At 37.5% G+C, this 25,315-nt stretch overlaps 2 protein-coding genes across 2 annotated transcripts; one reads left to right on the top strand and one right to left on the bottom strand.

Moving 5' to 3' along the window:
• On the top strand, nt 12,208-14,702 carry LOC109846017 (probable tyrosine-protein phosphatase At1g05000). The gene is made up of 5 exons (XM_020415241.1): nt 12,208-12,590; nt 12,673-12,766; nt 13,900-13,957; nt 14,046-14,089; nt 14,169-14,702. The coding sequence occupies exons 1-5, from the start codon at nt 12,244-12,246 to the stop codon at nt 14,355-14,357; spliced, it is 732 nt and encodes a 243-aa protein (XP_020270830.1). The 5' UTR covers nt 12,208-12,243; the 3' UTR covers nt 14,358-14,702.
• Nucleotides 15,362-21,452, bottom strand: LOC109846010 (zinc finger CCCH domain-containing protein 3-like). The gene is made up of 7 exons (XM_020415234.1): nt 21,153-21,452; nt 20,881-21,041; nt 20,749-20,802; nt 19,564-19,680; nt 19,150-19,458; nt 16,156-16,404; nt 15,362-16,063 (listed from the first exon to the last, which is right to left on the bottom strand). Exons 1-7 carry the CDS (start codon nt 21,223-21,225, stop codon nt 15,728-15,730), a joined length of 1,299 nt encoding a protein of 432 aa, XP_020270823.1. The 5' UTR covers nt 21,226-21,452; the 3' UTR covers nt 15,362-15,727.

Here is a 25,315-nt window from a genome sequence, read left to right as displayed (position 1 = left end):
ATACTAAAGGAATTATAAACTTATTATAAAGTTATATGTAAATAATCTTGCAATAGAAACTAACATGAAACCATTGATCAAATATATTCGACTTACAAGATATAACAATCCACATAAGAAGAGGAAAATCACTATAATGGACAAGAGGTATACATGTGATACATTATTTATAATAACGTAAGCAAAATAAATAAATAAATAAATAAATTTGACTTTTGAACATAAAATATTTCATTATAAAGATTCTTATTAAAGGCCTCAAAAAATTTACTTTATACCTGTCTCAAATTTGTAGGGGAGGTATACATGTGATACATTATATGATAAGTAAACTAAGCAAACATCCATATAACGTAATAAATGAAAAAACATTACATTTTAAAGATAATATGCATGGCTCCTTCAAACATGCTGTTAAGTCAAAATCATGTCCATCAAGGCTCTTTATGAATACAATAGAAGTTTAAATTATGGATATATGCAACCATCACTGTGGACGCGTGAAACGATAGCACGTGGGGGCCAAAATCAATTCCGCGTGAAACGATAACACGTAGGGGCCAAAATCAATTCCGCATGAAACGATTGCACGCTTTCTTTCCGCGTACGAAGGTGAGAAGTGTCTCGTGATTGACGCGGGGGCCAGCCTGGATTCTCTGCTATAAATAGCAGTCTTTGGGGCTTCGTGCATGAGAGCGAAGGCAGAGGGGAGAGAGAAAACTCTTTTTGGCGGCTAGGTGAAAAGGCAGCGCAAGTTTTTTGAGAAGAAAAATATCAGAAGCTTTGTTTTGCGGCTGCAGTTGATGAGATTTTGTGTATTTTCTTTTAGGGTTTTGTGCATCCCCTTTTTAGAGAGATATTTGTGTGTGAGAGAGATTGTTTGAGGGTTTAGATTGAGTGATTGTAAACCCTAGTTGTATTCTCTCCTCTCTAATAGTAGATCTCCCCCCTCCTTGCCCCGTGGACGTAGGCAGTTTGCCGAACCACGTAAAATTGATTGTTTGAGTTTGTGGCCATTGTAATAGTTTTTAGGATCCCTCGACAGGTCAGTCCTAGAACTGATGAGAGGAAGAGCCGATATCTCACTTGGTTGAGATATCCGCTTCAGATTCTTGTCTCCTTGGTGAGACGAGAATTCTTATTTTGATCTTTCTCTCTTATTGTGCACCAGAAACTCTGCCGAAATTTCCGCTGCGCACAACAAGTGGTATCAGAGCCCAGATTCCAGATCTAGGGTTTGGTTGGAGGAGTAGATCAATTTGGAGGCCCGTTTAGGACTTCGTTGGTGATAAAGGTGGGATCTTTTGGTAAAGACTCTATCTTTCAGTTTTGGATCTATTCTTTGTTCGTTGGTGCGTAAGATGTCGGGGAAAGAAGGTGCTTCGGGAGTCGAGGGTGGTTCTTCTGGCGTGAAGACTATTCAGAGTTTGAATATCCACTCTATGAAGATAGATGTGGAGAAATTTAATGGCACAAACAACTTTGGATTATGGAGATGCGAGGTTTTGGATGCGCTGAACGCGCAGAATTTGGAGGATACATTGGAGTTAGATGGCAAGCCAGATGAGATTGAAGAGAAGGTTTGGAAGAAGATGAATCGAACGGCGTGTGGTGTGATTAGGTCTTGTTTGACTCAAGATCTAAAATATGATGTGATGAATGAGACTTCTGCGAAGAAGATTTGGGAGATTCTCGAAAGCAAGTATTTGACCAAGAGTGTGGAAAATCGCTTGCATTTGAAGAGGAGACTTTATCGTTTCCAGTTGAAGAAGGGAACCTCCATTAGAGATCACATGAACCACTACACAAAGCTTCTTGCGGATTTGGCGAATGTGGATGTCAAGATTGAAGATGAGGACAAGGCGTTGCTGTTGTTGAGTTCCTTGCCCGACGAGGAATATGAGACCTTCGTTCTTACTCTGATTAATGGGAAGGCATCACTTTCGTATAGTGAGGTCACCGCTGCACTTGTGAATTATCAGCTTCGAAAGAAGGATAAGGAGGCTTCGGTTGAGCCGGTAGCGGAGGCGTTGGTCGCAAGAGGGAAGGGTCCAAACCGAAAGAATTGGAAGTCACAGTCTAGAGTAGGAAAAGATCAGTGTGCTTGGTGCAAGGAGACTGGTCATTGGAAGAAAGACTGCCCAAAGCTCGACGAATGGATGAAGAATAAGCAGAAGGGAAAAGGGAAGCAACCATCATCAGAAGCAAACATCGTATCGGATGGTAATAATTCTGACTCTTTTATTTATTCGCTTTCTATTAGTCCTACAGATAGCTATTCGGAGGAATCTGAATGGATGTTGGATAGTGGTGCGACCTATCATGTGTGCCCTAGAAGGGAATGGTTCTCCAGTTTTGAGAAGCTGGTGGATAGTGGTGTGGTGTACATGGCTGATAACCGTGCATGCCAGATCCTTGGGATAGGAAGAATTCGCATAAAGATGTTTGACGGGACTGTTAGAGAGTTAAACGATGTGAGATATGTTCCTTCTTTGAGGAAGAACTTGATCTCGATTGGAGCTTTGGTTGGAGAGGGTCTGAAGGTTCGTGTTGAGGACATGGTTCTCGAGATTGCGAGAGACTCTCGTATTTTGATGAAGGGCGTCAGGAGAAATAACCTGTATTACTTGACTGGAGGTATAGTCGACTAGACTGCGACATTTGGGGCTTGGCCATTCCAGTATTGATTCCTCGCATAGATTGAAAGAGGGTGTAAAGACCTGCAATTTAAAGTCCAGTGAACATGTTGATGTGAGCAAGAAGACCGAGGTGAAGTTTGACACCTCTATTCACCGAGTTAAGGGTCGTTCTAGAGGAGTTCACGTGGATGTTTGGGGGCCTTCCAAGGCGGCATCATTGGGAGGTAATAGGCGTTTGGTTTCCTTTGTTGGTGGCTGTTCTAGGCGTGTTTGGGTTGCAATCAAATCCCCATTGGAGAAAGTCCTAGTAGTCTCTAACAAATTGAAGAAGTGTGTAATAGACAGAAAGGTGAAGGTACTCCATTCTGGTGGGAGGTACAAGATGGACATGTTTCTGTATTGGAGCCGAGCTCACGGCATTTCGAGACACTTCGTTGGAAAGGAAATCTTGGGGCAACTAGATAAGGTGACAAATTTGAAGAACCGTACCTTGCTGGAGGAGGATCGGTGTTTGTTGTCAAGCAATGGTCTGCAGAAGAGTTTCTGGACAGAGGCTTCGACATATTTGGGTCATCCTATTAAAGAGTTGTCAACTGCTGTGATTGGAGGTAAAACTCCATTGGAAGATAGGTCTGGTAGTGTCACTTTGTATGAGGCTTCGATGAGGGAGCCGATTGACTCTCAGCGGGTGAAGAGTTTTGGACAGACCTTAGAGGTATCGCAGCGGGTGGAGACTGATGTTACTCCACATTGGGTAGGGATTTTCCCACATACTCCAGGTCATTCTGCATTGATTGGGATTCCAGCTGAGGTGACACAGCTTAGGGATCATTTGGATTTGGGTGCAGATGATGAGTTGGGTTTTGATTCGAGTGCAGCTGATAGATGCAGTTTGGATATGGCCAGTGGTTCACCTCAGGTGGAGGTGTTTGAGGCCATTGGAGGTACTATCAGCAGCAGAGTTGATGATATTGGAGAAGGGTTACGAACTCTTCTAGTGAATTGAGGTCGTTCGCGGCCATTTGGGTGAACTACGTTCGGCTTGATTCCTTGGGCAAGAGGATACGTAGGCAGTCTTTATGATGCAGCCGGGTTGGATTATTTGATGGGGGTGAGATCGATTTGGTGAGTTGATACTGACATTTGGAGAGTGTTTGCATTCTCATTTGAGTTCTCGACTTGTTATGGATTGAGTCTGTTGTCGTGAATTGTTTCACGGTGTACTGGACACAAAAAGGGAAATTTCTTTAGGAGGGTCAAAAAAGTAAATTTCTCCACTTTCTTAATCCTTCTAAAATATGTGGACGCGTGAAACGATAGCACGTGGGGGCCAAAATCAATTCCGCGTGAAACGATAACACGTAGGGGCCAAAATCAATTCCGCATGAAACGATTGCACGCTTTCTTTCCGCGTACGAAGGTGAGAAGTGTCTCGTGATTGACGCGGGGGCCAGCCTGGATTCTCTGCTATAAATAGCAGTCTTTGGGGCTTCGTGCATGAGAGCGAAGGCAGAGGGGAGAGAGAAAACTCTTTTTGGCGGCTAGGTGAAAAGGCAGCGCAAGTTTTTTGAGAAGAAAAATATCAGAAGCTTTGTTTTGCGGCTGCAGTTGAGGAGATTTTGTGTATTTTCTTTTAGCGTTTTGTGCATCCCCTTTTTAGAGAGATATTTGTGTGTGAGAGAGATTGTTTGAGGGTTTAGATTGAGTGATTGTAAACCCTAGTTGTATTCTCTCCTCTCTAATAGTAGATCTCCCCCCTCCTTGCCCCGTGGACGTAGGCAGTTTGCCGAACCACGTAAAATTGATTGTTTGAGTTTGTGGCCATTGTAATAGTTTTTAGGATCCCTCGACAGGTCAGTCCTAGAACTGATGAGAGGAAGAGCCGATATCTCACTTGGTTGAGATATCCGCTTCAGATTCTTGTCTCCTTGGTGAGACGGGAATTCTTATTTTGATCTTTCTCTCTTATTGTGCACCAGAAACTCTGCCGAAATTTCCGCTGCGCACAACAATCACAACATTCAAAAGAGGTATGATCTTACAAGACCTATCGTAAAATTCACACAATTAAATCTAACTACAGTTTACCAATATGCAGACATACTATTGCCCTTTAAGACAAATATAACTACCATTTCTAATAGTGTTGAGTCATGATATTACGTTTGCAAAGGTTGTAACAAGAAGGCAGGTAATGATATTAATAGTGAGAATCTAAATGATAAATGTCATAGAATGCCGATGACTTAGTACTAATGTTAAGTAATATCCATTCTTCATGAAATAAAGATGTCAAAATCTTTAACATTATAATATAAGGCAAATCGATAATGAAAAATGTGAGTATTTAATTCAGATCCTTATGGAAAATAACACGGACACAACAAATGTAACATTATTTGACATAGCAAAACCTCTTATTTGAGACAGATTAATGTTATTGCAGAGAAAAAGAGGTGACTCGTATCTTTATTTAAGTATTAAATTAAAAACACAAGAAAATCATATATATGAAATTAACATTTTGCTCTCATTGAAACAGAAAAATAATCAAAGTTTGTATTTGTAAAAGTTTGTGTTGAATATTAGAATTACATTCAACGTACTTGTGAAGTTAGACAAGAAGACAAAAGATGAATGAGTTTAGGGAGAGATAACATCATAAGAAATTCAGTTCCAGTCTAATGTCACAATCGATATAGATGATGAAGACACTATTCTAGAATTCCTAGGAAAAAGATAAAGGAATGATTGATCTTGGCTCAATAAAGAAAATGAAACAGAAAGAAATGTTTTCTAAATATTTCATAGAATAGTTTTAATTTTTTAGTAGAAATAACAATCTTTGGAAGGGATTTTAATAACTTTTTAAAGTAATTTTATATGCTTATGTGGATGTTTTTATCATATAAAAGTGTACTGGAGTTAGTATTAATATTTAGTTTATGATTTTTGATGAAATCTATCAATGATCAGGAAGAAACTCTATTCTTTTTGGTGTCATTTTAGCTCACCTTTAATCAATCTCTTGGTCTATTAGCTTTACTTGGTCTCCCTTTTATAACACTATTTTTCAAGTATTTTTCGTTTTTGCAACATTATACTTTCTCTAGTCAAACTTGGTTTCATGTTGGTCCAAATAACATTAAATTTTAAATTGGTTTTTGTAGGTTGTCTAAAAATCACAATAGATAGCTTATCCCCCATCAACCACCGATGATGGAAGTTACAATCTGACGACTTCCATAAGGCTGTAATCTGAAGACTTTCACGTAGATCGCTGAAGGTTACAATCTGACGACCTTCACGACAACCGATGAGAGCTCTACTTCAACAGCCTTCACAATCAACATCGGGAGTTACAATCTGACGACTCTAATTCAACAGCCTTCACAATCAACATCGGGAGTTACAATCTGACGACTCTCATATTCTCAAGGAGCCAAGACGAAGATTACAAGACAATGATCTTTGCAACGCTATGACAAAAAGAGATTACTTGGTGATAATCTCTGCAAGGCAAAACGCGGAGGTCCTCCCCGTGTTTCAACATCAAAACGCCAAGGTCGAACCCGCGTTACAACATCAAAACGCCAGGGTCGAACCCCGCGTTACAACATCAAAACGCTGGAGTCGGACCCGCGTTACAACAGGCGAAACGTGAGCGACCCTCGCGTTCGTAGGGGTCCAGCCAACACCGACCCCCGCGTTTCTAAGCTACAACAAACCAAAACGCGAGCGACCCTCGCGTTCATCAATGTTCAGCCAACACCCAACTTCGCGTCTCAATTCTAAGAGGCGAAGTTGAGTTCTGAACGCCAGATTGGCCGTTTTGACTTGTTCAAACACAAGCCGAACGGCTTCAAAACCGTTATCCCACGTTCTGAGGGATTTTCGCCCACTTAGGAGCGGATTTAGAGAGCAGTTACAACCTCTTATCCCCCTATAAAAGCGAACAAACTCAACTGAGTTAAGGGTTGGATTTTTTGGCATCTGAACCACACAGGTTGGATTTCGGAGAATCTAAACCGCACAGGTTGGAGATTTTCTAATTATCAAAAGACTGGCAGCTGGCTCTTTAAAAAACAGAAGATTTAGCAAGGATCAAAAGACTCGGGTTTGGAGATATAGCAGCAGCGAAATCCTTAAAGATAGGATTTTTGAATCAATCTCAGAAGATCAAATCTGAGGGGATTCGTCAGCAACAGAATGACAGCTTGATCATTAACCGAATTTTCGGTTCCAACAACTCTACTCACAGAGTTCAAACTCGTTCAGAGTTCTTAAAAACTCATTCAGAGTTAAACATCAAACTTTCCACAGAAGTTCATTGTTCCTACGAGAGAGAGACAGTCGGATCGTCAACGGAGAGCAAATTCAACGCGAGCAATTGAAGGAAGCACTCCATCGCCACCGTGAAGAACCCAGTTTTAAACAAAGGGGAAAACCAAATTCGTTTTCCTCTCTTTTGTAATCAAGTTGTAATCGAGATCAAAGGAATCAAAGTCAAATTTTCTTTACTCTCTTCTTTACAATTTTTCCAACAAACAACTTTGGATTACGTTTGTTTTGTGTCACTTCAATTATCAACATGAAAATTTAAATTGGGTGTAGCCCATTCAAACAAATATTAAAGATGATAAATAATCTTAATGCTAGAGTTTAGAGACAGACATATTGAGCAAAAACTATCAAAGTGGAACCGATGAACAAATTTCTGTATGGAATAAACTAAAAATACATGTGCATTGCACATGCATAAAATCTAGTATGATATAAATGCATAGGCAATGTAACAACTCAATTACGGGTCTTCATATTTTGAGCGTGTTTAGTAACTTCTCTATTTCTCCTTATAAGTAGCTTTTTACTTATAACGTGACAATATGGTGTTTGGTAAGGATTATTTATTTTACTTATTTGCTACTTGTAAGTAGGGAAAAATTAATTGGGATTTTTCAACTTATTTTTCTCTATTTATAAGGAACTTTTCCTATTCTGGCCAAAAGACGAAAATACCCTCATGTTCCTTGACGTAGTTAAATATTTTCTTATAAAGTTATATTATTAATTAGTTATAATTAATTAATTACTAATAATTAATTTATTATTTAATTTTTTAATAATTTATTAACAATTATTTATTACTAGTTAGTAAACAAATTATAATTATTTATTAATAATTAATTAGTTAATTAATTATTAATAATTACTATTTAATTAATATGAAATTAGTTGATCTCAATATTACTTATTAATAATCATAAATAGCGTAATATATAAAAATGTTTTAATAAAGTATGTTCCTCACTGTGAGGTAACTTTTTTTATGTATTACTTAATTATTTCTTATTAATAATAATAGTTCTTAATTTTAAATTAATTAATTAATCATAATATTAGTAATTAATAATCACAAGTAATGTGTTATATAAAAATATTTTAATCAAGTATATTTTTTATTACAATTAATTAATTATTTTATTAATAGTAATGTTTTACTGATTGAAACTTTTTTGATAAATTTCAATATTAGTAATTAATAATCACAAATAATGTAACATATAAAAATATTTTAGTTAAATAATTTTATTGTTATGAGATAACTAATTTTTAATTAATTAATTAATTTTATTAATAATAATATTTCATTACAATGAAATTAATTAATTAATGCCAATATTATTAATTAATGATCATAATTAATTTAAAATAATTAAATTTAAAATAATTATTTTTTTAAATAATTAATATATTTAATATTATTAATTATCTGGTCAATATAAAATGAATTAATTTGTCACAATATGAAATTACAATAATATGACCTTTTTAATAATCTGACATTTTAACACAACCTGAAGTTTTTAGTTTACCAAACACATAACTACTTATATAACCTTTTAAGTTAAAGGGTTTACCAAATAACTTCCTTATCTTAAAAGGGGTTTACCAAACGACTTTCTTACATATAAAAAGTTTTGAAAATAAGTAATTAGTAACTTATAGCGATTCAAAAACCTAGTAGTAGCCAAACATTATGCTCTTTACCTTGGGAAACAATATCAGACTGTTTAATTACACAAAGTAAGCAAAGTGATGTGGATACTTTGTGATCTTCTTTGATAATTTATAGTTGTTTGCTTACGCTCCTTTAGTTTCATATGATAGTGATATGTTTCCTATCATGAAAGTATATGCTTTTGTTTTGCAATTCTCCTTAATTCACAATTGAACATCATTGTGATCAAGTATCGAAAGTATCCGGTGGAGATGATCCAAGGGTTGATATCTCTTAGATGCACATTTAATGCAATCGACCAAATTTGAAGTTAAATTTAAGCTATTAATTGTGATGTCTCCAATACTTAATACAAACTAAAAGCATCCGAGAGCCCACTAAAAGGATACGAGACTTATCCAAGACTGTAGCTTTTGTATGTGGTTTTCCATCGACCTCTTGTTTTTAATGGCATCGTGAGTCTTTTAAGTCTAACGATGTGACTTCTTAAATAATTTGATTACTCGAGCTAAGCAAAAGTACATGGCCCTTCTAACTCTGAAAGAGTTGGCCTTTTAGCCACGGAAAAGGTAAGAAAAATGCAGCTGCTTCCGTGATTCGTATTCATTACAGATAATTTATTAAAAGTTTTAAGTAAGGTAAGTAGTCCTCAGTCGTATTGCAGATTATCTCGCTTCCACAAACTGATGGGTGCAAACGTTGGTTAGAGGAGTTCCTTGTAAGGTTTTAGGGCGATATAGGGTGCTCTATGAAAGACTCATGTCGTAGAAAAGAAGGCTCGATCTGTTTGGCGAATTGTATGAAACTAATACATATGTTGGAAGTCAATAACCATCTAACTTTTAAAACTTTAGCGGATACATATTGTTTCGTCCTTTATTAAAAGTAAATTTTAAAATTTGTGTCGATATATGTATCGTGTTCCACTTTCTCCTTGAGTCATTTTCAATATATTGTCTTCGTTCCTCCGAGGCTAAATTGTATTTGAATGCTCTAATGTTTTAAAATGTTACGTGTTGGTATCCTCTTGCTTTCGCAATAACGTTGCACGTTACTGTTCTCTTGTTTACCCAATGTTACATATAAACACCCTCAATTTTTTTCTCGGATTTAAAATAAGAATCACCTGAGTGCAAGATTAATTGAGCTTTAGGGCATTTAAGTACAATATTACCCTTCAAGAGATTGTTCTGATCTTGGAGGCTTATTTGTGGCTTTAAAGCTCTAGAAGGTGGGGTTGAAAGCCATGAAGGCCTAGGCCCATTTTGTGATGCTCGAAGAGCTGTTAGTTGTGGACCCTCTTATTAGTTGTGGGCCTTCTAGCTTACCTCGGCAAGCAATCTGGTAGGGTGTAGAGCTTGGAGATGAGATGCTGTCACCAAATCAATTATTTCTTGCTCACGTGCATAGGACTGTAGCAGATGTTATCCTTTGACAAATGACAATATACAAATCTATACGTTATGATCCTTTCCTTGTTATTAGGTAAATGTGGACAATATCTACGTTTTTAGCGAACTCACGGTTCATAATAGAGATGAAAGTCTTTGTTTAGTACGGGGGTGCAATAAATTTTTATCCATAACTTATGGAGTCCTTAATGCTATCAATCAGTCACCAATCAATTGAAGTAAATGAGAAGAAATTGCTTTTTTTTTTTGAAAACAATGTCTTATTATACATAATCACAATCATTAATTATATAGTTGATAATTATGGTTTTTTCTTTGAGTGCAAATTAGGAATGAGTGCAATACACTGGGCTATGGTGAGAGTGTTAGATTTAGATTATATCATAACCGTCTACTAAGTAATCAACGATTGAGATTAAAAGTAGTGGTCACACCACTATTTTTTTTTTGTAGTGGGGTGGATCCAAATTCTAAAAAAAATTCTATGCTTGTCTAGTTGGATTGTTCTTAGTTTAAAGCATTCAAATTCAACCACATACTATGCATTGTTTCTAGAAAGCCCAAATTCTAAGTTCCAACTCCTAAAATTCGTTGTGAAAAATTCCTTAAGTACCCAAAATATGTGACCGACATATAATGTGTTTCCCTCCTATTGCATAATGAGCTGGTCATCATTTAGTGGGGTTCCGTTAGCGAAGCTAATTCGTTGTTCATTACCTCACCTTGGAAACTATCAAGTTATTGGTTTTTCAAATCCACGGAATATGACTCGCTTCTCGAATCCATACTTTTAGATTAGAAAAATTCCTTAAGGACCCAAAATATGGGACCAATAGAGGGGACAAGTGAGGTGTCTCCCACCTATTGGATAATGAGTTGGCCATCATTAATGATGACCAACTCATTATCCAATAGGAGGGAGGCACATCACTTGTCCCCTCTATTGGTCCCATATTTTGGGTCCCTGTAGCAAAGCTCTTTAGATTATCCTAATCAAAAGTGTTTTGTCACCCAATCAAAGAGGGTTTTTTCTTTTTTTTTTTGGCGCTTTTCGTATGCACCCCCACAAAACAGTTCGATTTGTGGAGTGATTTGTGGGTTCACTGCTCAATCTTCATATTTATTAATTTGCCCTTGTATTCTCCCCACATCACCGCCGTCTTCTCAGGAAATGGTGTAATTATACTAGTGATTTTTAAATTAATGATTTGGAGTTCATATTAGAATTAGGGTTAGGATTAGGATCAGGAGTGGGGTTATTATAAATAACATTGATTAGTGAGTAAATTTTCATTATTATAACTCCGTAACGTGGTAATAGTCTGTAGTTTTTGTTATAAAGGCTAACAATTACTGTTATCACAGCCCCGATCCTACCCAACGTCAAATACGAAGGCCACGTCAGCGAAAAACGTTGGTGTTAAAATTTCGTCATACTCTAGAGTCATCCACATGAGTCGAGTGAAATTACTCACACCAAACTTTCATCTCTCATCTATTATTATCATCAAATTAATATAGACAGACTAGCAAACACAATAGATTTGAAGATATATGTACAGGCGAAAGCACTTCCCTTTTTTGGAAGATATTTTTGGTTTAGATTTTAACTTTATTAAAATGAGAAATCAAAAAATCTAGGGGCAAACCGACAAATCTAATATCTAGGATAAGTTTGGCAAATTAACAAACCTAATATCCTTTGTCAAATCTAATATCCAGATCAAATTACCAAATAAGATATCTGTAAGGGCATGTAGACAAAAAAAAAAAAAAAAAGGGTTTTTTCCCAGACATTAGCCCCTTAAATTGAACTTAATTTCATATGAACCACTAAACTCCCCATATTTCGATATTAGCCCCTCAAGTTGTTATGAAGTGTTAATATGAGGGGTTCATATCAACACATCATGGCTATTTGAGGTGCTACTAATATCAAAAAATGTACCTAACAGTGTGGGGGCTCATATCAACATATTATGGCCGTTTGAGGTCTAATACAAAATAAGAAGATCTAAGGGGCTAACATCAAATTACTTATGCGTTAAGGGGCTAACATCTAAAAAAACCCCAAAAACTTATTTCCACAAAGACCCATCAGTTTCTCTCTCTCCTCCACTCGTCATCTCCATAAATAGGCTCCAAAACAAGCAGACCGAATATTCGCAGAATGTCTATGCGTTATTCTCCCCGGTGCCCATCTCTAGATTCAGAGTTTACCTTCAATTTCTCACAAAACTTGAAGCAAAAAAGACTGAATAATACGAATTATTCGATGACAGTCTACACGGGTACTGAGAAAATGCATGAATTTGACGACGACGACGACGACGACGTGATCGTTGACAGAGCTTGCTACTCCTCTTTGGGCGGTGAGGTTACCGCTGCTAGAGACGGGGAGGAGCTGCTTATGCCTCCATTGAACTTCGCAATGGTTGATAACGGGATATTTCGGTCGGGGTTTCCTGATACTGCTAACTTCAGCTTCTTGCAGAGCTTGAGGCTTCGCTCAATTTTGTGAGTTTTTTATTGCTTTTTGGTCGGAATTTTTTTGTTCTTTTTGGGGTTAAAGTTGAGATTTTGATTGGTTTTGGTGAAGATGCCTTTGCCCGGAGCCGTACCCGGAGGCGAATTCGGAGCTCTTGAGGGCTAATGGGATTAGATTGTTCCAGTTTGGGATTGATGGGTGTAAGGTAATTCTTATTTTTACAATTTTTTGTTGAATTTTGGTTTATTTTCATTGGTATGGAGTTGAATTCTGTGTGTTTTTTTTCCCTTAAGATCAAGACTAATGAAGAATCATTTGAAGCCAGACATAAACTTTAGCTTCATTGAATCTTATGTGACAAAAAAACAAAGGCAAATGCTTTCTAATCGATGGTTCGTTAGGGGCCCTTATTGATCTTTTGCTACTAGCTACCGATAAATATGCTTCTCAGTTATATTTAGTATCTTTAGCATGTTGTTTGATTGGTTTTTCATTGGCATTTGGCAAGTTCTTATATACTTCGTTTACTACACTGTTGCTAGCATTGCATTTTCGTATAAACTTATTATTTAAGAACAGAAAATAAAAATACATACGTTTCTCATAAAAGTTTATTTACAATATAAAACTTCTGTTTTAAAGAGTCATTGTTGTAGAAAGCATATCATTAAGATATCAAAGCAGACAAGGGAAGCAAGTGTTATGATTATAATGGTAGAAGACCATACGATGCGGGATATAACATGCAGAACATTATTAAAATTGACAAAAATTGGCATATGTATCTTGCCCTTTGTACAATGTGATGACACACATCGTCATGCAATTGAGTGGCTTCATCGAAGATCATATCACAATCTTCATAGAGTGAGTCTCTTATGATCGCATCATATCGTTTGACCAAAGTTCAAGTTGGCATTTGCTCTATACTCAAGATTGGCTGGCAGTTTCCATCTTAATTAGTCTTGAGGATTCCAATGCTTATGATGTAGGCTTTAATTGCTCATCTTGGTTGTGTAGAGTCGAAGATACTCCAATTCACATGGAAAATCCATTGTCCTTCACCCAGGACAATCTCCTTTGATATCAAGAGAGTTAACTAGCACAAAAGTGCAAACTGGCTCATGTTAAATTGGCGTGTAATCAATATCGAAGACATCATCCTCACTTAATCAATGTGGTGTGCATGTGCCCGTTATTATTGGCATAATATTAGTTCTACATACACTAATAGTTGAAACTACAACTGGTTCATGCTGTGCCATTAACGCAGTATACATTGTGTAATTTTACTTCAACCACTTCTACTTTGAACACTGAAAACCGACATCCTTGCAGGAACCTTTTGTGAACATTCCAGAAGATACAATCCGTGAGGCTCTTAAAGTTGTCCTTGGTACAATAATCACATTTTTTTACTTATTTAAACTAATCGAATTCTTTGTACAGTATCCAAATTCAAGAACATTTTTTTTGTGATGCAGATGTCGGTAACCATCCATTGCTTATTCACTGCAAAAGAGGAAAGGTAAACATTTATAGCCTATCTCATTTTTATTAACTGCACAATTTGACCTGACTCAGGAATACGAAATTTCATTCTTCAGCATAGAACAGGCTGTTTGGTTGGATGTTTAAGAAAATTACAGAGGTGGTGCCTTTCTTCGGTATTTGATGAATATCAGCGTTTTGCTGCGGCAAAAGCCAGGGTTTCTGATCAGAGGTTCATTGAGGTTTTCGATGTTTCGAGCTTGAAACATTTGTCTACTTCATTTTCAAGTTCACAGTGCTCTTGACAGTTTGTCCGAGATGGGATAGTTTTCGTATTATGGAGAGATACTTGGTTTTCTTTATCCGGAAAATTTTAGGTTTCTCTTTAATGTGCATTTTTATGGGTACGAAATAAATTAAAAAAGGATACCCTCTTTAGTTGTGAAGGTTGAACATTATGCATTATATGCAGAATACGAGTTGAAGTGTGGAGCACAGAGTGTTTTCTCCCTTTGTGCTGGGAAAATTGTGGATAAATTGCAAGGTGTTTACTTTTTGTAAGATCCCCTTGCAAGCATGCTCTCGTTGGGATTATTTTGTCCCGGACTAGTTTAATTTGCTTGTGAAATATATTCAATATTCGCTATAAAGTGATTGATACATAAGAAATTTGGTGTTCTTAAATGGCCACATGTCATGGTCTGAAGGCAGTAAAAATTTCAGCTTGCAGTATTATTTGAAACTTTCATATTAACGATGACCAGCTCATTATGCAATAGGAGGGGGACACATCACCTGTCCCTCCCAGTTGGTCCCATGTTTTGGGTCCCTGAGAAAATTTTCAAAATGATGAACGCAGACATAGAGATTATGACATTAAAGCCTTGTGAGTTGTGGCATATTTTGATAAATGCTGCGTTCAAGTCTAGACGTTGGCATGCACAGTTTTTACCCATATCCAAATACCAATATTACTATGGTTGATTTTTCAATCAAGTGTGTTCATTGTAAGAAAATACAAAAGCATAACATAACACGTAATTCCTTTATATTTATAACAAATATGGATAAAAATAGTTTTGCCATATTGATATTCGTGTCAGCAAAATCCCTGCAGTTTAGGCGGGGAAGATTAATTTTTTTATAGTTATAGGGCGATACAATTCGGTTTCAGCTCCTCTTGAATGTTCAAGGATTCTGCAAGCATGTTCTATTTTCAAGTCTGTATATGAACAATCATCAAATCTCCTAAACAGTAACGTCTACAAACATGAACTTAGCAACATCCAAAAGAAATGTACACAATACGTGGTTGACTATGAACTGTAATTCTTTAGAAATTAACTCATTATTTTGACAAAACTCAACCTCATGTGTAACATTTTGAACAAAAGCAAATATACTGAACGTCCTACTTCTCAGTTCACAATTCTTTTTTGAAGTAACGGAATAAATCTGGTGTATAATTTAACAGGAACTTGCACCTTCGCCAGAATCTTCATTCACACCACAAAAAAGGCTTAGGAGAGGAGTCGAGTTGTCACCAAGAACCAGTAAAGATCTTGCATAAGATAATTTAGCCGCGGACAAAAATAAGGATGAGACGAGGAGGCAGTACCCAAATTTCAATTCAGGAACAACCCAAAATGGATAAAATATGCAACGGGATGAATGTTCAATTCGAGTGAATTTGCGAAGAATCAGAAGAAGCTTCAGTATTTGTTGACGGTGGAACAGTAACATGCTCATTCTGGTTATCGGAAGCCACATTCTCTTCAACATTGTTTTTCTCACTGGATTTCTTGATTTGATCAGTTAACTTGGATGTTTTTGAAGAAGGAGCCTCTGGTGTTGATGCCCATGTCACTTGCAGAGGTAAATTACTCTGGCTGGAAGGAAAGTGAGCAGGCATCGCATAGTCATAGGATCCCATCACCGGATGGTCAAATTTGCAAGCTGAACCGTATCTGCAGCTTCCATACACACTGTAGAATGTACAGATTCCATGACCCTTTGAAATCACAACAAAACAGTCAGAAATTAAACAAATGAAAGAAGAATTGGTGTCTTATAGAAGATAGAATAAGAAAATTTTCCACTTACTGGTCTCAGAGGAAGCCCTGATGGTCCAAGAGTAATAGAACTTTCTAAATACCTTTCTTTTGGGTGATGATACTTGCAGGTTTCTCCATATTTGCAGATACCAGTTTTCATGTAATGTTGGCATTCGGGTTGGTCTGGCCTCTCTGGGAGATTTATTACAGTGCTTGAACTAGATTGTGCATGAAGATTAGTATTGGATACCTGTGTAGGTCCAAGAACCTCAGTAGATGGAATTTGGCTTGCATGACCCTGGTGTACATTGAAAACTTAATCATATCTATTATTTATAAATGAATTGGAAGGGCTCGGAGATAAGCAAATAAGTTCCGAAACTATCAAAAAGAATATGATTTATCTGCTAGAAGACAACATATAGGAAACTGTTTAAATTTTCATACAGTTCAAATACACATTTCTTCGTTGGGTTTTCACATGGAAACAACATTTACTTTTACCCAAATTGATAGATACCAGCTTTTACTTTCTTTCTTTTTATTAATGAAAACCACCTTTAAATATGGGTACTGTTGCAATGTCACAAGTTTTTACGATTTTTCTGATTAAAAAAGATTCAAAATACCCTCCCTCCGCATCCTCAGCCTCAAATCCAACTCCCTCTCCAGCCATCTGCCGGATCTCTCCCCTCTCTCCTCCCTCTGCCTCCTCCTCCTCTCCCACAACAACCTCTCTGGCCCCATCACTTTCCCTCAACCTCACCTGCCTCCTTGCTCCATCTCAACTCACTGTCATCACCGCCCATGGCCTGGCCTACATCCACCAACAAAACCCCTCCAAATCAAACCTAAAAGCTCTTCCATGGCACCATAAAATCCAGCAACATACTCCTCAAAAAATCCTACCACAGTAAACTCGCGAACTCCGCCCTCTCCGCTCTCTTCCCCTCACTGTACCGCTCCCACCATTTATGGAGTAACCATAGAAACAATGGAACCCACTATATTTTCTGTTAGTTATTTAATATTGTTGTGTTATGAAATTTCTTATTTCCAGGAATTTTATCTGGAAGGAATAAAAAATCGAGGTTGGGAAGGTCATAGTAGCAAAAGCGAATGGAGTTTTTTTATATCGGAATAATCCGTTTTGTTATTAATCAACCGAGGAATAAAAGGATGATTGAAAGAAGAGAAATCAATTAGTTATTCATTCATTAAATTTTAATTTGATTCAATGACCAGAGTTAGACGTGGATATATAGCTCAGAGATGTCGAACAAAAACTCATTTATTTGCGTCAACCTTTATATGGGCTCACTCAAGACTTACTCAAACCGTTACTAGGGGTGCATTCGGTCCGGATACGGCTCAGATATGATGCTTATCATATCCATATCCGCTTACCCATCTCGGATACGGATACGGATATACCTCGGTAAGAAAAATTTATAACCAAATCCGCTAAAATCGGATACGGTTACGGATATACATGCGGATATATAAGCGGATATGCATGCTGATACAAAACAAATATGAGAAAAATAGATAATATTGAGAAAACATAGTTCATGTGATACAAGAGAGTTTGTTAATATGTCCATTATAATTGAAAAGTTAAGATTAGACATCTTGATCATCAAAATTAACCACAAATCCATAATCTAAGAATCGAAACTAACGTAAGAGTATGACTAATATGTATTCGGATATTTCGGATACGGATACGGATATTTCACTACAAAACCATATCCGTAGCCATATCCTACCGGTTATAGATTTGAGTAACCATATTCGTATCCTAACGGATACGGTTACGAATATTTTCTCGGATACGGATACGGTTTAGCACCCCTAACCGTTACTCAACAGAAAATGATAGCTTTGGTTTCCTCTCATCGAGATAGGGGCAGGCAAAAGATGGACTTTCGTCGTTTGTGGATCACTTGATTAAATGCAGCTGCTCACGGCGACCGAGCTCCCGAATTCCTACTCGACCCTAGTTAAAGATGAGTTAAGAGGGACTCACATGCTTTGCACGTGCAATGAGGGTATTATGAGTACTGCAGTCTTTTAATCGTAAATCGTAAAAAAAAGTGTGAAATTGCAACAATACCCACATTTAAAAGTGGTTTCCTATAAAACAAACAAGTAAAAGGTGGTATTTATCAATTTGGGTAAAGAAAAGGTGGTTTCCATGTTTCTTCATTGATGCAAATTTTATCTTCGTATGATAATTTTCATAGGAATTCATTTTCCACCAGTTCCAAATATGCACATAAAGCAGAGCACTTTGTGTGTGGCCACCATTTTCAAAGTGAAATACCGTCATGGAATCAAACAGCTATATTTTTCACACCCACAAACCAAAACTCATGATTAAAACGATAATCACAAAAAACGAGGAACAATTCTAACAGAATTACATAACAACTTTTAGGAGGATTCGTACAACTTAACAATAACCATACAAGCTTTTTACAATAGATAGTCCAGAATAATATTCTCAGAACACTTGCTTGACGAAATGCATAATATAACTGTATCCAATGATGATAAGCTATACCAATCCAGTCTAACCTTTGCAAAACATTAGCTTGCCGAAGTGCATAGCTACCAGTACGGTAGGCTACAACAAAAATCTCCGGAAGCAGATATTAAGAGGAAGTACTAATGTGTCACCTAATCATTTTTGTTTCTCTTATTTCTTTGATGGAAACTCACTTCGCTTGCATAATTCACTGTACGTATTTTACTTCCATGAATATGTCGAGAAAATAGAAGAAACAATTAGATCATTGCGTAGGACCCCCAAGACTAATTTGAACTGCAGAATACATCAACCATATGTGCTAGCGATTATGTCAGGGATAAATAAACTACTAAGCATTATTATTATTGGCCATTATTTTTGAGGATGGAAAACAGCATCATGCATGTTTATGGAAATTTCCACTGATGCAAAAGTCATGAAACCGCTGACAATATCAGTCATCAATATGCTCATAGTAGACAGCTTGGCAATAAAAAAATAGTAGCTGACCATGTAAGTAGCCCAACCCTGCTGTACTGGTATAGTGCCTTGGGAGGATGGAAGGAAAACTGGCATATAAGCTGGGAGATCTTGCATTCTTGAACTGGGTAAGTAAGGTCTTGCTGAAGGCCATGCTGAAAGTCCTCCAATAAAGGGAAGACTTGATGGAGGTGCCACATAAGGTCCAGTTGAACCGTAGGCAGATGGCCCCACAGAAAATACAGGGCCTAGTGTGGCAGGCGGAGGATGATTGAATTTACAGGCAAATCCAAATTTACAGGATCCAGTTCTCATGTAATATGGACACGACTTTTCATCCTGTAAAACAGAAACAAAAAAATAGTGCAAAAAGAACCTATAACATTGAAATAAATAAGTTAAAAGTGGTCCAGAGTACAGTGACCAACGGAGAAAAAGTAGTACCTGGCGCATTGGCAGCCCCAGAATGTTCAGTGGAGCGGGTTGTAGGTCGTACCTCTCTTGTGGGTGATGATATTTGCATGTTGCTCCAAATTTGCAGGTCCCTGTCTTCAGAAAATACTGCAAGAGTGACATGAACAATAAGTTCACAGATATTATAGAGCAAGGCCAGGGCACTCTGGAAGCATTTTAGTCCAAGTACAAATGGAATGAATCAAGGAGATCGATGTGATTGGTTAAGCAAGCAAAGAACTCTACACTTTTGTTGAATAAAAACTGGAGACAGAACAAAATATGAAACTCTGAATAAAAAAAATACACTGCTCATGCAAAAAAGGAAAGAAGAAAACAGTGACCTACTGCATATGTATGCCAGCATAGCAGCAACTGGGACACGTTTTAAAATCCATATACTTGTCACAAACAGAGTTAAATCCAAGTAGGAATGCACATGTTATTGAGCATCCAACCTACGTACGAGGTAGCACTGAGAAAGTTAATAAGTTAGAATACATCCACAGTAATAACGGGAAGACCTCTGCTCAATCATCTGACGTGAAGATCGCCATGTTGACACTATAGTCTTTCAGCACTGAGAAACCATCAAACCACCGTGTGGTAGGACAATTCACTTAATCTTTAGAGGTCTGTTGAACCTTACAACTTTGCTATTGGTGGATACTGCTATCGTATTTCATAAGCAACCCTCTCATTTAGTAGCAACAGAAACTCTTATATTCAACCCAAAAGAAGATAACTGAGGCCGTCCTTGACTCCTTGGTTTGCTCTCTTCTCCTTTCCGAAAATCAGAGAACTCCAAGACACTACGACCAACACAGTATAAGGGTTGAGTGGCTCCCTAGAAGCAATATGGGCTAATGAAGTGGTAGCATGCAACGAGATGAGTATATTTATGGGTGGCTCACGGCAGATGCTCTTTCTCCAACACACAAGCACATAAATTAGCATACACTGCGCACATACGCACAAGGACACAGACAGAGTATCTACTTCCAACTACGTCAATACATAAATATTACTAGCACTTGATGGAAGGATCAATACTTTTTCAACCAAAATATATACTTGCAGACACGAGATTGACCAACTTAACTGAAAGAGAGCAACTTTGTTCCTCAAGGTTAATACAAGAGAGGGGAAGAACAGTTTGGGCAAACAACCATATACCTGGCAATCAGGTTGCCCTACTCTTTCCGGCAGTTCCCCTCGATCCTGAGTTCCCTGCATTGAAACAGAGACGTTCAAACATCAAATCTTTCATAATTTCATCATTTGCAGTTTTAGCATAGTTCTCCTTACTTGTCCATTATAATTTGGATGATTGTATCTACAGTTGCCCCCATAACCACATAGCCCTGTCCTCAAATAATATATGCAATCCGGCGCTCCGGGTCGATCAGGGTAAGGGTTTTGATTACCCACCTGATTGTTTTCCTCAAGTTTCAACTTCCAGATAGCATCTACAGACAAAAAGATACCAACTTTCAATCTAAAAGAAGCATCTTTTCAAAAAGATTCGATTAAAATAGAAAGAAACGCAGATGCCACCGGATCAAACAAAAGAGGGTTACCTTCGAGATTCTCCGGCGATGCATTGGATGAACTCGATACCGCATTGCTCTGAAACTCGCTATGATCCTGCATCGATGAGGCTTTTCTCCCCCAAATTCTGCCAAATTAGGGATTGCGATCCGATTCCGAACTCCGATTCGACTAACCTAACCAACGATCAAGTCGAATTCAACGGATCTCCGAGGCTCGGACGATCGATCGATCGATTTCGATTCAGTCGCTTCACTCTTTTCTATGTGAATTCAATGAGGGGAATTTAGGAACAGGGAGATTTCCCCCCTTGTTACGAACTATTTATAGTTATATGTTTTTTTTTTTTTTACTTTCCTCGACGACGAGAGTCCTTTTTAAGTAGGGGACTTACCGTCTTTGGATGCACTTTAATTATAATGGTAATTACTTAATAATTAGTAAAAAAAATTTCGTGAGTTTATTTGTGTAATACTGGGGAGAAAATATCGTGATTAAGGAAGGGGGAAAGATTGGGTGTCGCCGTAATCGCGCGCGAAAAAGGGCTTGGGTGCGAGGAGGTGACGTCGGCGGGGTCGTACGGACGAAGGTGATCTGATGTCAAGTTGGGACACGGGCGAAGGAGTTAATTCGGGGGTGACGTGTCAAGTTGCGAACAGAGAAGCTGGTTAAATTGGGCCCACACAGTTGAAGAGAGGGGAAACGTGGCTGTTCTGGGTTAGTTGTCGGAGGAGTCGGGAGTTCTGGGAGTCCACACCGTCCACGTGATCGCGGAACTGGGCCCCGCTTTTTCCTTGAGGCGTAGTCGCCTCCCATAGGTGAACTCGCGCACCGGGGGGTACGAGAATATTCGCGTCCAAGAAAATATTTGCATCAAAAGTCTAATAAACTGATAGGAAACCTTTACGGGTGTCGTATATGGATAATTATCAAGTCTAATTAACTCTGGAGAGCCGGTTACATGTCATAATTAACTGGCTGAGTCTTACTAATCCGAAAGTTCGACCCCAGTGTGACCCTTTTGGCAGCCCAAATCCGAGACGAATTTCGAGCCAGGGTACGCAAAAAGAAGCCAAGTCTGAGACGAAAGGTATTCTACGCGAACCCTCGCTAGAGAATGTCTCGAATAACACGATGACCTATCAGGTTCAACAGTTGTACTTTACCGCTCAATCACCATCGCATTTAATGTTAAGTCAGAGTTATTATGACTCTTCGAGCCAAAGTTATGACTTCTCGGGCCACACCAGCACTTCAGTGATTCTGTCATTATTGCGTTAAACACAAAGGCGACTCATTCAATAGGCTACCGACAAGTGTAAAGTGTGGTCTGATCAACCGATTGCACAAACCCGGTCAAATTCGCGCCATTGCCAACCATCTATAAATAGTGGGTAATCTCCACTATTCAAAGAGGCAAAAAATTGCTAAATTACTCCTTGAAACTAGATTTTACAAATTTGCTTAATCTATTGCTGAGTTGAACATTTGAGGGCATGCCAACGCAATAAGCTTCGGTTCCTCCTGACTGATCACCTATCAAGAAAGCTTAAGGGACCATAAACTCCTCTAAATATCCATAAACACATATAATCAAATTTCTGACATGAATAATGGATATGATTATACACTGAAATATTTCTGACATAGATAATGGATATGGTTATATACTGAAATATTTCTGACATAGATAATAGATATGGTTATATACTGAAATATCTCTATTAGTATCCGAAACATTCGAATATATATGGTCATACTATTGCAATAATTTTTAATCATTAATTTAATGAATTTGAGGTTAGTTTTGAGGATCAAGATGTTTAATCTTAGGTTTTTAGATATAACGAATATACTAATGAATTCTCTTGTATCACATGGACTGTATATTTTTTAGTATTATCTAGTTTTCCATATTCTGTTATATCATAGAAACCGCTAAGTATAAATCTCGCTCTAGAAAGTGACATGTGTTTCGATCGACTGGATATCAACTCGACCCGAGTCTGATAAAAGGTTTGGCTTGAATGGCGGTCCTTGATCAGAACGCTGACTCGAAAGACGTCCTTAGGCCATCTCAAATATCCGAGGCGTCCATCGCTTAGCAGACCGAGTCGAGAAGTGTCTTCACTCGACATCTTTGGAAGGATTGAGACGAAAGGCGTTCCCTCTTGAACTTAGTAACGATAGCCGGTCACTATCATATTAAATGCATGGTCAAAGCCATAATTACACCTCCCTTGGAGTCATAATGATTCATCAGATCACGCCAGTGCCGTAACCCCTTTATCACCGTCATGATAAATACTGTTGGCCTTCTTGTTTTGATGATGTTTAACAAACAATTTATTACTAATGTTGTTTGTCTAGTGTTTGTGCATTCCTATGTTTTGTAGACAAACAACGTAGTTGGAGGATGGATGGAATAGAGCTTCAACGATCATATCCAAAGGAGGTTGGCGGAATGTTGGTGAAGCTTATGCAATTCAAGTTACAGATCGAGTTCAAGCTTCATCCGCAAATATATCAAGTCAAGCCTATTGAAGATCAAGATCAAGCTTTGGTATATTTAGTTTAGGTTTTATATTATGTGTGTTAGATACTCTAAGCTCAATATCATATACACACACGTATTTGGTTTCTAAGCTCAAATATTGTATTCTCAGTTTATAGACTTAACAATCATCATATACATATTTTATCAAGTCTATATAATCATTGTGCAAAGTTTCAAAACATTGTTTATGTCAAAACATCAAACTTCATGTATATCACTTTTTTCATGTTTTGAACACTTTTGCAAAATAATGAGATTTCACAATTGGGAAATGCAAATTGGAAAATTCTTTTTGTAACATGTTCAAAATATCATTTGCAAACATTTCTCAAAGTTTCATCAAGTTTGGAATTGATTTGTTATGTTTAAAGGAATTTACAAATTCACGTTTTCGTTCGTGCACATGTTTTCAGAAATTCTTTCTCTGACATGTTATTCTACATGTCTAGAACATTCCCACAAAATTTCATAATTTTTGGAGTTCATTTACTATTTTAAATTGATTTTACAAAACAGCTCCGCACTGCTACAGTAACTCCGGTCGACCGGAAATGTCTCTGGACGCGGTTACTGTAGCATAACGGCTATATTTTTCAGATTTTGATATATCCGTTTTTTTTGTCTTTTTGCTTGGTTTTCTTGGGTTTTGGGGCTTGTTTCATGAGCCTATATACACTCCATGCCCTCATACTTCTAAGGGCACTCAAGAAATTTTTTTAAACAAGTTTAAAGAGTTTTAAACAAGGGTTTAAGTTTGTTTAATGTTTGTTTAGAAGCTTTTAAGCAATTGGGTGTTTAAGTTTGAGAATTCAATTCCACAAGAGCTTGAGGAGATCATCTATTAGAGTTTGAGCAATCAACTATTCTCCCTCCATCTCTTGTCATCTATTGAGAAGTTTTCTAAACTCAATCTAGCTTTATATTTCATATTGTTTGATTATCATTTTATTAAGCTAGTATTCATATTGAGTTTAGTTGATTTTATTATCTCTTTGTTCACACACAACCTATTGAGCTTATTGTATTTACATTCATAGTATAATTTAGGGTTGTGGGTTTGTGACATTGAGAGTGAGCTTAATTGAGTTCTCACCTTGTTTAGAGAACAATCAATTAATTTATATTGTGCTTAATTGTGAGGATTCACTTGTAATACACTTGTACACCGAGAGAAGTGTGTGGTGAGAGACGGGGTCGAATCCAAGAGGAGTGGCGTCGGTTGACGTGCCTAGGGAGAGGTTGTAACCGAGCACTTGAGGAGGAGGACACGGGCTAGGACCAACACTTAGTGTGTAAGGTGTGATTACATAGTGATTGTATTGTGAGGTGTAAACGTTGTTCGAGTGAACGTAGAAAACCCGGGTGAGATAGTGGAGATCTCCTCGAGGTGAGGAGCGGAGACGTAGGTCGTGGGGACCGAACTCCGTGATCATATCGTTTTGTTTGTGATTGCATTGGCGTTCTTATTCTTGTTTTCATATCTTATATCGCCTTTGTGTATTGCTCATCATATTACCCTATCACTTGTGTAGTTTGTTTATTTTATCCTTGTGTTGTTTATATATCCTTGCATATATACATATTCATCATATAGGATATATCTCTTTGTTTGTATTGCTTATCCTAGCTTATATA

This window comes from Asparagus officinalis, chromosome 1 (assembly GCF_001876935.1).
Source record: "Asparagus officinalis chromosome 1, Aspof.V1, whole genome shotgun sequence".
NCBI lineage: Eukaryota > Viridiplantae > Streptophyta > Magnoliopsida > Asparagales > Asparagaceae > Asparagus > Asparagus officinalis.
Note: the sequence above shows the minus strand (reverse complement) of the source record. Positions and strands in the feature narration are given on the sequence as shown.